The sequence below is a fragment of the Parus major genome, chromosome 1, assembly GCF_001522545.3.
Source record: "Parus major isolate Abel chromosome 1, Parus_major1.1, whole genome shotgun sequence".
In the NCBI taxonomy this organism is placed as follows: Eukaryota; Metazoa; Chordata; class Aves; order Passeriformes; family Paridae; genus Parus; species Parus major.
This window is the reverse complement of record NC_031768.1, coordinates 96,047,419-96,064,351: the sequence shown is the minus strand read 5'-3', so window position 1 is coordinate 96,064,351 and position 16,933 is coordinate 96,047,419. Positions and strand designations below refer to the sequence as shown.

Genomic DNA, 16,933 nt, shown 5'->3' with positions numbered 1-16,933 from the left:
GGTACTGCAGTTCAGCCCTGAGTTCTGAGTAGCTGCATTAGCTGCCAGCACTGGGAAGGCTCATGTCTAGAAATTACATGTTTCTCTGGCATAGTAAAGCTCTTCAAATGTGCAGACAAAATGGAAGAAATAGGAAAACTGGCTTGTTAAAAATAACTTGGCACTGAGGAAGCCATTTTTTAGAGTAATTATTTATGAAAGTACAAGTAGACATGCAATCCACTTGGAGAAAAATTAAAGGGTCGGTTCAGAGCAAAGCTACCTTTGCTATCAGCAGCTAAGAGGCAGTAACACAGGGCCCTTTTCAGGCTTGACATGCCCAACTCTTGGCAAACAGAATGGGAGGGCGGGGTAACAATGGATGATCTTATTAAAGACAAAATATTCATTAAATATAATAGTGTAATTAATCATGTACTAATATATTATGCATGTATTGTACCTCTTCCAAGGGAAAAAAAAATCAAAACCAAGTACAGAAACATGAAATTTGCTTGCATGTAAAGTATAAATACAGTGGAAGCCTTTAAACTTCATTATCCTTCAGATACCTCTGAACCTGTCAACTATTGATGCTACTCTGAAGATTACAGACCATCAGTGTTTTAGGAGGAAAGTAATACTCCTGGCTTGAGTTTTATTTCACAGCCTATGACAGTATAGCAGAGTTTGAAAGAGCTCCTGCTCTTGTCTCCTTCATAAAGAGATTAAAAGCAACTATTGTTTCAATGGTTCAACCAGTTCAATGTCTGTTTTTGAAGTGTTCCTGATAGTGTGACTAAATAGTATCCAGCTAAAGAAAATTTACTGAGCTCTGTAGCTCTCATGATCCTGGGAAAAGTAAAAAAACACCTGCCCAACTTTTCCTACATGAACATAACAACTTCCTAAGTTTCTCTTCTAGACTCTTTACACGTTAACCTCATTGAGGGGATGGGAAGCTGACTATGAAGAATGACCTTCAGTGATATCCCCGTGGATCAGCTTCCACATTTGTCTATATTCTAGGGCACAGCTGAAAAAGAATAACTTTCCCTATATACGTTCACATGAGATAAAATAAGTTCACATGAAAGATACAATAACAAAATTCTCACTGTATGTGACAGTGTAATAGAACCATATACTGTCCAAAGTTACATGAAGTGAAACTGTCTAGCTAAATAATTGAGAGGGTCAAGATTTTCCAACCGAAATACATTTGAATAAAGAGAAATGACCGGATGCTCCTGCAAACCAGCACTTCACCTGTAGGTAACTACACTGAGCTGCACACACAAAGCAGAGAAACCATCCCAGGAGGTTCAAGATCAGTTTGTATCCTGCCTAGGAGTGCAGAATGCAATGACTTACAGTGCACAGTGATGGTGGTCGAGTCCATCATGCTTTTGTCTGTCAGAGAGCACTTGTATTCTCCTGTTGCATTTCGTCTCACATCAGTCATTACGTAAGTATCTGAGCTTCTTATTCCTTCTGTTTCTCCCTGTGGGTGGAAAACAAGACATTTACTGTACATGGGCTACTAATTTTTGTTGAGGATTTTTTTAATTATAAAGGATGGTGAAATAGTCCCATGTATAGACGTGGCATCACTGAAGTGTAATTACCTATTAGTTAAGCTAATTTTTACTTCCTGTGTGATAACATAATTTTAAAAAAACTACTACAATCAAGAGCTTACTCTTTTAATTGAATTGCTAACTCATTTTAAGAGCATGTTGAAATACAAAATTTGAAAGTTTAGCAGAAAAAAACCAGTCTACTAATAAGTATTTCAGAAATCAAAACAACAAAACAAATTGTGTTTTTAAATATGATTCTGATATATTCAGTTTAGGACAAATCATGAACTGAATTGTACTGCATTGCACATTTTTGAACAGCTCAAGCACATTGGTGTTTTGAATTAACCAGCACATGTTGCTTTATGGCAGTCCAGTTCCCCCCTTTTCCCCTTAGATCAGCTTTGAAACAAGCATAGAATGATAACTCTAATTCCTATCTCTGAATCCAGAAAGAGATTTATAACACCTGTGAGCTTTTCAAAGAGATCACCCATTGCAGCTCTCCTTGAGAGAAAGGACCAGTATCAGGGAGCAGGGAGCCTGAAGATAAGACAAACTCTGGTGTTTAGCTCACTCACTGTGATAGTGGAGCAAGGAGAGATACCAGATACTTTTTCACTGGCATTTAGTGAGTTTCTAGGATGACTCACTGAATCTAAATGGCTGTTCTGAGATAAGGACTTCAGCTCCTGGCTCCCCTCGCTCTCTCCAGCAATTCAAACATGTCAGAAGTCCAGAGTAGATGACGATTATGTTCAGAGGGTGACATGCTGGGTTTGAAATATCTGAAAGGATACCACTTCTTCTGGCTTCTCACAAGAGCAGCTTTGCTCAGTGCCTCAGCAGGAACAAATAAGGCATATAAAATAGGAGCAGGAAAGCAGGACATGGGAACAAGGACCAGGAGTCTTAGAATATAAAGCCACATCTTTCTGTGGATTTCACCAGTACAAAGAAGATTGATGGTAACAAAGCCTTTATTTTTGTCAGTTTGCGTCTTATGCATTTTACAGATTTGTGCTGTCACACACATTTTTTGTGTTGTTATGCCACCAAACCATTAACTGAAGAAAAGAAATTGCACAAAGATTAATCTGTGAAAGTCCAAAAAATAGCTGAATTAATTTGCTGTACTTTCACAGCTGGATCTGTGTTAGGACAACAGATGAGATGGCTTTCTTCAAGATGCTGAACTGCAGTAATCCAAACTGTTTATTAAAATACCTGATGATAGGAAATGAAGCCTTGTATTTTTAGTAGGTCTAAACTCCTAAAAAATTTGGCTGGACTGGGGGGAAGGAGAGGTTTTTTCAAAAATATTTTGCCAACTGAGGTGAGACATTCTCAGAGCATGATATAATGGTCAATGTCTATCTTCAGTGTTTGTCACATCGAATTCCTTTCTTCATTTGTTACAAAACCACGTAGACACTGACATGCAGCAATGTCTGCAGGAAGGAATGATACAGAATATTTCACTAGGCAGTGACAGCAAGGCAGGACTTACTGGAATGTAAAACAGGAACTCCTGTGGAGGAGGGTTGCCATTTCCTGAGCACTTCAGAGTGATGTTATCGCCCTCTTTAATGGTACTACTTTGAGGCAGCACTTGAATAGTCACCTTCTCTGTTGGGTCTGTGAAAAGAATGTACATATTAAATAGCTTCATCGTAATCCACACAGCAACACTATGCATAAGATATTCATGGCCCAAGAAAATGCAATTTTATCATCCCGCAGCCGAAAAAATTTCCATGTGTAGATCTTTTTATAAAAGAAGTTGATGTTAATCACACTTTCTATATTTTTGCCAATTAAGTACAAAGAAGTCATACGACATAAAATTCATTTTTCTTTTCCAAAATACCTGTAACTGAAACAGCAATGATTACAACCATGTCATGTGCTTTAAAGCAAAAGAAATCCTGATTAGTATGAACCATTTCATGGTGTGATTTCATTATGAGGGATTAACTTGTCCTCTGTGAAATTCCCTGTTTGGAGGACTGCAGCAATCAGAAAAACAACTGAAGCTCTCAAGGCCATGTATTAGTACTAGATAAGAGCCTTCTGGCATTAAAAAGAAATAAATATGAACTAAATGACTATGTTCAGCCTATTCTATATGCTGATCACTACAGGCTTTCAGAAAGATAAATCTGGTGAACATAATAGGACCCTTAACATAGTCAACAGAACAGTAAACGTAACATACTTCTGTCATGTTCACTGAAGTTGAACTATAACTTATATTTTAATTTCATAATTTTTTTAAAGCAGAGTATTCTTCAGCAGATCCTATTCTTTCTAAGTGGAGGCCTAAATATAATTTTTTAAAGACAAAGTAAAATGAACAGGATTAAAATAACACGGGCAGATAACTCTCACTATTTGAATTTCAAAGGATAAATAAAATTCCATCTAAGATGCCAGTCTTGCATTAAGATACAGCACAGCGCACCTTATTAGACACTAAAAAATCTCCACAGCAGAGCAAGCCCTGGCTGACAGGTGATTTTGTGTGTTTAGTGAAGCGTGTGCTCTGCAGCCCTCCCGACACTTCAGGCATTCATCACGTCTGTCTCCTGCGGGGGCATTTCTCAGGACCACGAGCTGCATCTCACTGTGGCCTCTCAAGCACTGGGAGCCCTAACACAGCTCAGCACCTCAGCCCTCCCCAGGGCAGGACAGGATTCCAAGAGGATTCCCTCTTGGTAGCTGCTGGGCCAAAAAACTCAGTTTCAGGAGCTGCTGCAAAGTGTCCTTCCTCCTGTCAAGTTCATGTTAAGGTAAAATTATCATAAAGAGTGTCTAGATATATCCTGGAATTGCTTAGGCTTTGTCTCGAGACTGAAATGAGAGGAATTAATAAAGAGTAAGACTTTTGGACTTTAATTTAGAGCGTGTTTTTCCCCACAGAGATAAGCAGAACTGGATTAAAAATGGACACTGTTAAACACAAGTTACACTCTTGAAAACCACCAGTCTTTTCTGTAGAAATATCCTACCCTTCTATCTACTGTATCAACCAGGAGCAAATTTTAATTTAATTTGCTAAACTAGAAAAAAAACCCCCAAATCTACAGAAATAAACAGCAAAAGACTATTTTAACTGTTGTCTAAGATGAAGAGATCATTCTTCTGAGGAAGAAGTAGCCTGAGAACAGGAAGATGGTGTCCAGTGCCATGCAGAGTGGTGCTTGGTATGAATAATGTACTCCCCCCTGCTTTCACAAAGAAACAGGAGCAGCCTGGTGAAGGCACATTTTGCCTCTCAGTGGGACACATGCCTGACTTGGCCCATCTTACCTGGTGATTTAGCAAAATCTGCTAGAGATTCTGCTTTCTACAAGAGCAAAATTCCAGGAGCCAGCACCAAAAGGCAGCCATTTAGTAAATTAATGCTGCTACCCCAGAGCTGTCCCAGCCACTGTGCCATTTCAAGGAGAACACCAATGCTGGAAGCAGCTTGAGAGCAAAGGGTATTTGACTCTGATCTGTTCTGTAAAGCAGTTTATCCACAACAAGACTGACACCCAACAAAGGGGCATAACTGGGAAGTCTGCTTGACAAATATTATCTTTTTACACTGATCAATGCTGAGCAGAACTCCACATAACTGGAGCCTAGATAATTAAACATCTGAGATACTATCTACCTGTCCAGCTCCAAGACTTCTCTCATAGCACTCCTTGCTTTCAGTAGCTTCATTGCTTGCAGCTGAAAAATGTAGCACGTAACAGCTGCTAGCTGAGCTAAATTATCCTAATCCAAGTAACATCCAACACAGCAAGAGCTAATTCACTCTTCTCACACTAGGTTACAGTGGCTGGCTCCTTCCAGGATATGAACTAGCTATTAAACATTTGAGTACTAAAGACTGCACTAACTCAATGCAAAAGATAAAATAAAAAACCAAAACAAACAATAAAGCATTTCTTAGATCCTGACTGAATAGATATATCTTTAAAAAAAAAAAATCTTCTGAAGGCATAATTTTAGTCATGCTCTCCCCATTTTTTTAGAAGAAGCTGCAAGGAATGAGCAGCAGGTCTTTATGATTTTGTTCTATTGCTTTAGAGATGCAAAATATCATCAAATCTAAAATAAAAAAGGCTGGAAGACTTCCATTTTTTAAGAGCTGGAGTCTAAAATTTTTTTAATCTGCATTGTATTTGACTCATTTAAAAAAAAAAAAAATCACAATTACTGAGAAACTAATTAGGAACATTGAACTAAATTAAAAAACCAAAACCAAATCAGACAGGTCATTATCATCAAATAACAGCAGTCATGAAACACATCTGTTGAAACTTGGACACCTATTAATGAAGAATTCCACAAATTCATTTGGAGATGCATTTATTCAGAGTAAGGAACTGAAGCTACAGCAGATGAAAATACTCAGAAAGAAAATTGGGTAACTCCACACTCTAAAGCCAAAGTTCATACCTGAGGCCTCTTCAGTGCTGAAGGGCGTGCCTGCCTGCCAGTATTTGCTAATTAGCAGCACACTGCTGGAATTAATTAGACTGTGTGTTACCAGACCAGGACTGAAAGAGCTAGGTTATCAAACATTAAATCTTTATACAGAGGGCACACTACACATGGCCAGTGACCATCCCAGAGCCATGCAGCCTTTTTTTCCCCCTTCATACTCGGTATCTCTTACTTGCAAGTGCATGTAGTACATGCACCAGAGAAATCTGGAACAGCCTCACCCTCCACAGGTGAAGTGGCCCTAATGCATGAAAGCAGAGGGGAAACGAGGACAGCACAGCATCTCTTGGCAAGAAATAGCAACAAATACTTTCTGGTCATTACATTTCTTTCCTGGGAACGTCTGCCATGAACAGAAGGAGTTATTCATGGTCCTCCACAAATTACAGAAAAAAACACAGTGAAATTTGGTACTCAGCTTTATAAAGCAACACCAAAAAAGTAAGAAATGCCACTAGCTCTAAAGTGATGGGATAGGTGTCTGCAGGCTTGAAATGTCTATGGTATTCCCATGGGCAACAGCTGTCCCAGAGGTGTTCTTCTCCATTCGTTCTGCTGGTTGTCATTCTGGAGAAACAGCTGGTAAAAAGAGAACCCTAACTTCAGATGAAACCAAAGACCAGCTGTTCCAAGGTTTGGTTTCATTTGATCAAGGTCAAAACTGATCCCCTACCCTGCTGCTCAACAAATTTTACCTGTAGAGAGGAAAGGCAACTATTGTTGCCTATATGTCTAGGCAGAACATAGACAGCATTTCCAGCCCCTGGCTTTTGTTTTCAAGCCAATGGTGCATTCACACTAGCTGGAGAAATCCAGTGCCTTACTTTCTTGGTTTTCAGCTGGATTACACAGTTGTCATACAACATATTGCTAGGACATAGATGCTGGACTGTACACTTAGACCCTATCATTCCCAAAACAGGGATTCATCTTTTATAAGATGAGGTATTACTTGAAGTGTGCAGAGAGGTAACACTTGACTGGACATATTGTCTGTCTCCTGTTCCTCTACATCCTGCTGTGACCTGCTGCCTTCTACAGTCCTTCAGACTTGTCATTTTACAAGACTTTGAAATGTCTCTTTCCCTGGTCTCTAAGTGCTGCCACCTCCTCTGATCTTTCCTTGCCAACAGCCTGTTTTGTTTATTCAAAGGAACATTATGATTTCCACATCCGTCAGTAACACAGTAAGGAAGCTGCTTTAGAATTCAGTCCAGTTAATAGCAATTATTTACACAAATTCTCTACTTAAAAAGTAGAAAAAAAGTCTACTTAGAAAGACTTAAAAGTCTATCAGCACTCAAATTATACATTTTTAACGTGAAACACAGCATCTTACAGCTGTAAAGAAGCATTTTGTGCAAGGTAGACAGCCAGCATTACATGCTTGGTGCTGGCTCTGAAAAGATGAAAAACATCTGAGTTTACTAAAAACTGTACTGTGTATTTACTACGTATTTCAGGGGGCACAGAGAGTCACTTTTATCAACCACTATAACTTCTCTACAAATTCTCAAAAGCCTACTTCACTGTAGCTTTTTATGGCTATCACTTGACAATGGAATCTTGATATTCAGTGTTCTATTGTTAGGAAAAATGAAATCTCAGGTAAATCTGAAGATAATAAGAATGACCTTGGTAATGTACTCAGACCTTCTTGATGCAAATCAGTTTTGAAGAAACCATTTCAATAGCCAAGAACTCTCTAATTTTGCAAACTGTTTCTGATTTTACTTTCCCCTGCCCTAGAGGTAGACTTTGTACAGCAAAAGAAGTTTTCAGGTAACTTACAGTGAACATCGAAGACAACTGGTTCAGACTGCATTGTTTTCTGGCCAGATGGTCCATAATAAGTCACAATGCAAGAGAACTTGGCATTTAGATCTTCCTTTGTTGGCATGTACTGAAGAGACGATGTCATGGTGAAGAGTCCCGTTGTTCTGTCCACAATCTTTTGCAAATTTATGACCACAACTGAAAAGGAAATAATGTTGCAGTGTCACACAGACAGAATTTGAAACCTTTCTCCTGTATGCTATTGCCTGTTCTGCATTTGAGATCAGGCTGCAAACACAAGAAACATGACATATTACCCAAGAGATTGTACAGTTGTCCTCTAGTACTGCCACTGAACTATACCAGGAACACTTTACCAACAAGACACTCCTAACCTACCAAACATTTTACATCAAATCCAAACAAGAAAACTAGCTGCAAACTGCTGGCGTTTTTAATACAAATATCAGCCTAATTTGTAAGACAGAAAGAAAGCCTCAAAAATGATGGCAAAATAATTAGAATCATATTTCTTTTTTAATCATTCTCTAATTTATGGAAGGAAAAATATTGTAGCCTTATTGGTCTGTCAAAGTTGAAAAGATGGAAAAAACATAGCTGTTCTTACATATCCTGGAAAATAAATAGTTGTATAATATGTTGGCCTGTATGGTCCAAACCACAATATTGAGCAGATATGAAACTGAGACAGTTTATAGCTTATCAGAGATTGGAAATTAGATACAGGTTTCTATTAGTTACATAGGCTCAAAAATAGCTTTGTGATAGCAGTAATATAGGCAATATTCCTCCTGGTGATGTGTATTTAAAACTGGGACTAAAACAGAAGGATTATGTGGTGTAGCTCAGGTACTCTGAGAGACCCGAACATCTCCTTCCAGCTGTATTTTACCATGTGAGCAGTTTTCCTCAAAGGAACAAGACATTAGAATAAGGCAGAGCAACCCTTACAAGCACAGTTCTTCATGCACACAGCCATGTGTGAGTCCAGGGACACTGGCCATGACCAAAAACGTACCATCATCCACGGGCTGCAAAACTCTCCCGTTTTTGTACCACGTCACATTGCCCTCAGGATAGCTGTCTCTTGAAACGCACTCCCCAAGCTGCAAAGCAGACAGGAATTAGTCACTTGTTTTCTCCACTAGGTTTTAACATCATTCTCTTCTTACTTACATCGTTTTGGGTGAAAAGTTCTAGGAAGTTCAAATGCTTAACCTCAACCACTTCTCTTAAATAGGGCATATCAAATCGGTGAGGTACAGTTTGGAAGAAGGTGGTGGGTCTAACATCAGGGTGGCCCTTGTTTGCAGATCAGGAATAAATAGAGTAGTGGCAAGGCATCTGCTCTGTGCTCAGCCTGGCTATGGACTCACAGGCAGGTGCTCATTCACCTCTCTGAGCCATCACCTCTGCCTGCAAAGAAGTAAAGGGATTTCAGGCAGCTGTTGGGAACATAACTGTGAGGGAGAATGCTGCTCTTACCATTTGTAGCTTCTCTGTTTCTAAGAGGTTTGCTTGATGTAAGATTTCTGGTTGAGAGGGTTGTTCTAAAACATAAATAGGATAAAAGTACTGGTGAAGGGAGCACAAACAGCTGTTTGAAAAACAAAAAAAAATACTAAAAACATGTGGACTTTTGAAACGGAACAAAATAATCTAGCCTAATACAGTCTTACCTACAATTTCTCATTAAAAGAAGAAAAGGTGAGGTACTTCTATTTCAATATTAACAAAAAAAACAAGAGCAAACTCTCACTTTAAATGTGTCACACCTTTCATAATGATTTCCATGTACTCTGACAATACAGCTTTTAGCCAGACAGAATAGTTCACCATCTGGGAGGAGAGAACTTGATCTGATTATCTATTTATAGGATACACATACTGGAGAAGGAGCCAGTAGTACAGAAACTGTAGTAGAAACAAAAAAGCAGCTTTCCTGCAGGTATTACTGTAGCTGAGCTGTCAACATTATAAAGGAACAAATTCAACCTAATCATTCTTCCAATGTTTATTTTTCCTAACTGGGATTATTACATTTAAAAAATTCAGATGATAGAGAAAAGTGTAATTATTTGAACCAATTCTGTGTTAGTTATGACTCTCTTAAAAAAAATAAACTTTTTCTTCAGTGCCAGTTAGTCTTCTTATTTACTTTTATTATGGTAGATAGACCTCTTAGCTTGCCAAAGTGGAGGATCTATCAGTGTTTCCATCATAAAAGACTACTTTCTAGGGACTATATAACTTGTCTGTTAAAACAGTTTGGCCAGAAGCCCGGAATGCAAATTTTTATCTCCAAAAGAGACAGTTTTCCCCACAATTTTAAAAGAGGGGAAGAGTGAAGGAAAAAAAAAAAAATTTAAAAAAATCAATGTCTATACAGTTAGGAAAGGCTCTTCACCCTATCTGTTTAAACAAGCGTACTTTTACAGACTGAAACATTCTTAACCATGTCAGCTTACAGAAACCTTCCCCAACCCAAGCTTCCTCTGAAGCACTGCATGAACACTGGTAATCCCAGCCCTAAGTGAACTTCCCACTGTCTTGCAGAGTCTCTGCACACACTGATGAAGTTACTGATGTGCAGATGCACTGCTCTCTGTACCTCACAGAGGTAGCAAGCCCGTGTGTTTTCCCAACAATCCATTTCATTTGTGCATGTGTTTACGTGCAAATGCACAAATACTCCTCACTTGGATGACTACCCCAGGATGGAACAAAATCAGGTCAAAAGGGAAATGAAAGTGAATAAAAGAAGCTATTCATCTGACATTTTTCAAATAACTTTGCTTGCAGCAAAAAAACAAAACCAAATAAAAGACACAGTCAAAGCTATACACTAATACCGTCATATTTTCTTCAAAGGACTAATAAAGATTTTTATTTTTAGGAGATATACGCATGTTTATTTCTCTTTTGTTAGCTTTAAAGGAAAAAGGTAGATCTTTTCCATATAAGAACCTGTCCAGGACAAAATATTTTCATGTCAATTCAAGAAAACATGGTTTTATAAGACCATTAGCAGGCATTCTGGGTCAGATTTTTGGGTCCTATAAAGAGGGAGAGCTGCCTGCCCGTCCCAGTCACCAGCTGATCAAACCACAACACCTTCCCCCACCTCGGCTTTGCCTCTTTTGGTCCCCATCTCCCCAAGGACTGGTTAGAGAAGACCCTGGTTTTGGTGTGCCCTGCAGTGATCCTGGGAGGGAAAGGGAGGCCCCCTTGCTGTGTAGCTGCTGTGTGGGGCTCTCCCCATTTGGAGTGCTCTGTGACTGAGCAGATGTTCCTGTCAAGAGGCTGCCACCTGCTCTCTGCGAGAGCCTCCGAGAGGAAGCGCCTGCTGCCAGATCCCCACAGCCGCTGCACGTGCACCAAGGTAATTCACTGTAAAACACTGACTTGGCATTTACCAGCTCAGCGTCTGAAGCCAGAAAAAATGTTCAACTTGGCAGCAAACCCCACTTTGGTGGGTTTGCAACTTCAGCACACTGCTTATCTCTCAGCTTAAGAGCCTGCCAGAGTACTTTGCAACTCTATATAAGCTTCATAATAGAGGGAAAAAGAATTCACTGCCTACAAAAGCCAAGCGCCGGTGCAGCAGGGCAGCAGCTCCTGTCGGCTGGGCTGCTCTGCTTTGGAAACTGGCCATTTAATTCCACAAAAAAGTTGCTGACAGGATCCATCTGGAAAGCTGGTAGTGCTTGTTTGAGTAGTCAGTGAGAGAGACTAGCAGGTGGTACCTGAGCAGTGAGCCATTTCAGCTCCTTAGTCCCCAGATAATCAGGTAGCACAGCTGAGGATGGAACAAGCTCCAGCAAAACCCAGAATCAGTCGTGACTTCTGGGATGGAGCTGAGTTTCAGGTGTGTGAGATTCTGGTTTGTGAGGGTCACACTGCAGCAGCCTAGCTCTGTACCTGTGGCTCAGTGAGTTAGAAACTCCCCATATTAAATCAATGAAGCTTGCCAGCTACTCTTAATTCTTCTGCAATTAAAGCAAGCAAGCAAGCAACTAAAAGTGGGAACTTAAAAACCAGACTCAAGAAAATTAAATGCAAAATAAAGTTAAGAGAACCATAAATAAAGTTGTGAACGCAAAGTGAAAAAAACACAAAGCTGATTTTTCTTGCAGCTCTAAGTTGGCCATATTAAATGTGTGGCATCCTCCCTTCTTATCTTCCTTAGTAAATAGAAGCTTTCTCTATTGGAATTAATGCACAGAATAAACCAGACAAGCTGTGCTCCATGGCTGAGCTAGCATTGTGTTAATGCTTAGTGGAGTACACAGTAATTCAAGCAGTTAGCGTTTCGTTTTACCATGTACCACTGCCTCAATCTCCATATTTACTACTGTGCAATAAGTAAACATGATAATTCTTTATCATTTCCTTTGAAGCACTGTGTTTACTATGCGTGCTCTGAGCACACTCCTCCCTGTTGTCATTAGTTCAATTGTTCTTGCAGTCAAATTGAAAGTGAAACGAGGGAATTACTATTGGCTCCTAATCTAGCTTTAAACTCATTTATGTGACTGATAGCATAGACATCATTGAGGACTCCCTGACACCTTCTACCTGAGAGAAGCAGAAGGCTGCCCTTCCAAGACACAAATTTGTGTTTTTCAAGCTGATGTTTTTCATCTCTTTGAAGCTGCCCATCCCTGCAGACAGAGTGCTCCCACAACAGACTTACTGTGACTGTGTAAATCTGCGCCTGAAGAGCAACAAAGGCCAAAAGCCATATAAAAACATGAAGCTAAGGAAGATGAGACACTGCAGTCACAGCCCAGTGTCCCTAAAAGCCACAATGGACACCTCCTCAGGCTGACTCAGGGTTTGATGGATTACACTTCTGCTCTGAATCAGCACCAGGAAGGGACCAGGCTTGTCCCTCTCCTGTGTGAGCTCTGAGCTGGCTGTGCCTCACAGGGCTGGGGCTGGCACTGCAGACCAGCCTTGCCATCGAGCTGTAGTGATACCACACACTAATGAAACCTCGCTGTGCTCCAGGGGAGAGCAGCAGACTGGTACTTCGCCTTCCTGCCATTCAGCAGGGGACAAAACAAGCATTTGGGGCTGGTGGCTCATTTTCCAGCCTCTTGCTCTCTCCCTCACAGTTTGTGCTGTTGCACAGTAGCTGCTCAGAGCCGATTCAAACCTCCCCCCTGAAATAATCCTACAGACTGCACACAGTTAATGTTTCCCTCCTGCAGAAAAATTTGCTCTGAGAACAAATGGAAAATAATCAATGCTAATTTTACATTTTTCATTTCCAAGGCCAAATGACATCACATAAGTGAGTCATTATCAAAGCCTAAAATTCTCTTTGAGCCAGCACTTATCATGAATAAACTGCAAGTGCAGGCAGTCCTGTTACATAAATGCCACCAGTAGATTACATTTTTGAAAGCTGCAGAAATTTGCTAGTCTTAGTAATTTACTGAGCCAAACTTACTTTCTTGGCTTTAATCCTGCCTTAAACAAAAGTTTCTGTAATTTATGATTCAGATGCTGATGAATGTTGGTGGTAGTAACAACTGGATTTACTTACTGAAAACTTTGACTATCGTCGGCTCTTCGGAAACATCATCTTCTGTAACTAGCATACATACAAATCTCTTTTCATCACTGATTCTTGCATTCTTGATGGATAATGTGTAGTTTTCTGAGAGACTCAACCTGTCTTTGTAGTCTGGTACATCATCATACTGTACATGTTTTTTTGTTGATGATCTGAAGGCAATAAATACTGGAGATCCATTTGGCATTTCCTATAATAAAAGAATAAACACCTCTATTTTGCATAAAGAGTCATTTAGAAGTTCCTGAAGATTTGCAATTAGTACAAACCTATAATTTAAAAAAATCTGCAAATTGTATCAGATGGCTTTTTTTTCCTGATCAATTTCTGCTGTACATAGAAGAAATCCAGTGTAGTAACAGCTAGTTTAGGACTGCCATGGTACACACTGAGAATATCATCAATAGAAATTATTTTGAGCCTTTGGCTCAATCTCAGCACAGCAAAGGGCTTTCTCTGATAAAAGCTGGTGTTTTTGGCAGCACTCACCACTGTCTGTATGAAAAAGTATTTGAAATAGAAGCATGTGTGAGCTAGTCTCAACAGCTCCAATTTCCTTTCTTCACTATTGTTTTACATATTCATATTGTTTATTTAGGATATTTAGACTTTATTTCAAATCCAGGATTTAATCAGGCATAACTGCCTATTTTATTCTGAATTAGTTCTTAGCTTTTTTTTTCCCCCTTTGTCTTTAAAGGACTCAAGAACTTGTAGCGTGGGAATATGCATACAATCAAATATTGTTAATCTGCAAAGTATTGTTTTCTAGACATCCTTCTTATGCAGTTGCCATCCCAAGAAGGAATACAAAGTTGACAGCCTTGCACAAATCTCTCATATAAAAAAACAAAACAAAACAAAACATTTTTATGAGGGACAAAGTTACAGGGGCAGTTCTACAGGATGTGATTCCTTCCTCCTTACACAAACACATGCACAGAGCAGGGACAGACAGTGTCTGCCTTTATTTAAAGAGAAGTGAAACACTGATTCTATCTTTATGTTCAGTATTGTGCCCAGTGCTGGAAAATTTTAATTCTCTTTTTTATCCCTTATACCTTGCAGCACTGATGTTAGTAGTGCTCCCAGCACAATACCTCGAGAGCTGGACTGCAGAGCCCACAGAGGCATGATGATGCTTGACCAGATGAGGGGTGTCAGAGCTGGGCAGGGAGCAGGAGGCATGAGCTGGTTGTGAAGTTTAAATTCCCATACAGTCTTTCTCCCTCTCCTGCTTTAAGCTCTTGGATTTTTCTAATGTTTGTCACACAGAAAACACTGTCCTGACTCCATACTCTTGACAAGCTGGCTGTCAGGTGCAAACGAGCTCCTAACTCCTGCAGCCCACCCAGCTGCAAGCACACACAGGTAGACATTGAAGTGAGCAACAACTGCCATGGTGCAAGTCTCTCTCCAGGTTCCCACCAGGAACCCAAATTGCTCCTCACAAGGCAGTAGAAAAGAAAACAGAGCCCATCCTTCTTCCAGTGAAATAATCACCTGACAAAAAAAACCTAATCCAACCAACTCTCTGGGAGAAAAGGTACCACTTTCCCTTGGTTGTGTGGGCTGTCAGCAATTTCACACAATAACAACTTAGATAGGCTTCTTTGTATGTTAGGTTTTGTGTCCCTTTCTATTTAGAAGAAGCTGCAACATCTCCACTTGCTGCTTGGTACTTGTCCAATGCAGACAATCCAAATGCAATGTAAAGAGATACTGCGTTTTGTTTTTTCAGAATATCCTTGCATCATCAGAGAGATGGACTTGTGTCTTCCCAAGTCAACAGACTGAAAAAGATACTGCAAAATGTAGGCACTCCATCTTCTGAACACTCACATGAAACAGTTTTACTGTCCCTTTTTGGGGAAACATTCTCCCCAGACTTCCAACTTCATTTTCTGAAAAGCATTTGCAGGAAAAAGAACTACTGAGTGGATGTGGGTTGCAAAAGCTGCAAACGTGAAGATAAAAAGGAAGTAGCTAGGGGAAAATATGACTCCTGCCACCACTGGCAGTTCATTCTCCTGTAAAAATAGGCTGGTGAAATCCATTTGCAAAAAGAGAGAACTATATAATTTTAAATCCACTAGAGATTATCTATTATTGCAGGTACATTTTGTTTGAGAAGAGGAAATTTAGGAGAATTTCAGAGGCAGGAAAACCATTTGTCTCAAAAGAGTCTGAGAAGCAAAAGGAGTTTGGTATCCCAGGGTTTTTATCCACATATGCTTCCAGGTTTCCGTGGACTTTGATATGCTGATTCTCCTTGTGACCTGGGACAGCGATCATACACAGGAGAAGCTCATCCTGCGGTGTTCCCACTGCAGGCTGACCAGCACACCTAGAGAGCACCTGCTCCCTGACAGAAACGGCAGTGAAACCACCAGCAATGCTCCCAAGGTCAGCTCTGCTCTCTTCTCTGCTGTGCATTGAGCACAACGCAGCCTGAAACAGCTCCAAGTGACTGTCAGATCATCCAAAGACGGGGACAGTGCTTTTTCCCAGGGATGCAGCACGCTCTGCTTCAGGCAGCCGACTTCAAAAGTGCTCAAATGTACAACGAGGGCTCTGTCAAGTGAGCGAGACACTATGGGATAACATGCCAGATCTCTAATACAGGTTGGCAGAGAACTCCTGAATAATTATTTCTCTTCAACAATGAGATTAATTCCTCAAACCTCTAATCTGCACTTGGCAGAAATTATTCAGCTTGGAATCTTGCAGTCTTACAAACACAGGAATAAATGGCTTCATATATGAGGCAGAAATTCCATCATCTGGAATCTTAATATCTCACACATAGACACACAAAAAATACACACCATCTTATAGTAGCTCTAATAAATATAGAGATATACTTACATATTTCCATTTTCCAAACATAAGACCATCTGGTACTTCTAGAGGACAAGGCATAGTAATAGTGTCTCCATATATTGCATTTACTGTGTACAATCCCAGAGCTAGAGAAGAAACAGAAAGGAAACAATTTTAAGTGTTTTCATGAATTCTCATACACCAGCTAATATTTGGTTCACATGTATTGCAACAGCAGCTCCTTTGCAAATGGTTATTTTCCAGCATGTAGGATTTACCCTCAAACCTATAACAAAACACAGCTCCTGTCACTAAATTTGTTAAGTGAATGTTATGACTTTTTTGGACCCATGCTTCCTGCCAGAGTCAATGGGAGCCAAGTGTATTTCCAAACAGGACTCAATCAGATGAATATCTACACTACAATCAGGATTGTCTCAATTTTTACAAAGGGAAAATCCCTAAACCTTTATTTTCTTCATCTGAAAAAACACACCCTGGAGAGGCTGTTTTGCCTCATTGCAACACAATATTGTGACGAGGCCAGCAAAGAAGTGATACTCAGACTTCTGCATAAAATTAAAAACATAGGAAATGATGACAGAAAAGGGAATGATTCATTGAATATTAAATATAAATATGTGTTATTATATGTGTATAAAAT

At 39.8% G+C, this 16,933-nt stretch overlaps 1 protein-coding gene across 2 annotated transcripts in view; it reads right to left on the bottom strand.

Annotated features, from left to right (window-relative positions):
• The window catches only part of ALCAM (activated leukocyte cell adhesion molecule), a 35,423-nt gene extending 19,007 nt beyond the window's left edge, over window positions 1-16,416 (bottom strand). For both annotated transcript variants that reach the window (XM_033517850.1, XM_015645365.2), the window contains exons 1-7: window positions 16,315-16,416; window positions 13,417-13,636; window positions 9,348-9,412; window positions 8,881-8,968; window positions 7,857-8,039; window positions 3,073-3,200; window positions 1,354-1,483 (exon numbers count right to left, since the gene is read on the bottom strand). In XM_033517850.1, the coding sequence (XP_033373741.1) occupies window positions 1,354-1,483; window positions 3,073-3,200; window positions 7,857-8,039; window positions 8,881-8,968; window positions 9,348-9,412; window positions 13,417-13,636; window positions 16,315-16,368 (868 nt within the window). In that variant the 5' untranslated portion in view covers window positions 16,369-16,416. The remainder of the gene's footprint in view (window positions 1-1,353; window positions 1,484-3,072; window positions 3,201-7,856; window positions 8,040-8,880; window positions 8,969-9,347; window positions 9,413-13,416; window positions 13,637-16,314) is intronic.
• Between the last annotated feature and the right edge of the window lie 517 nt (window positions 16,417-16,933).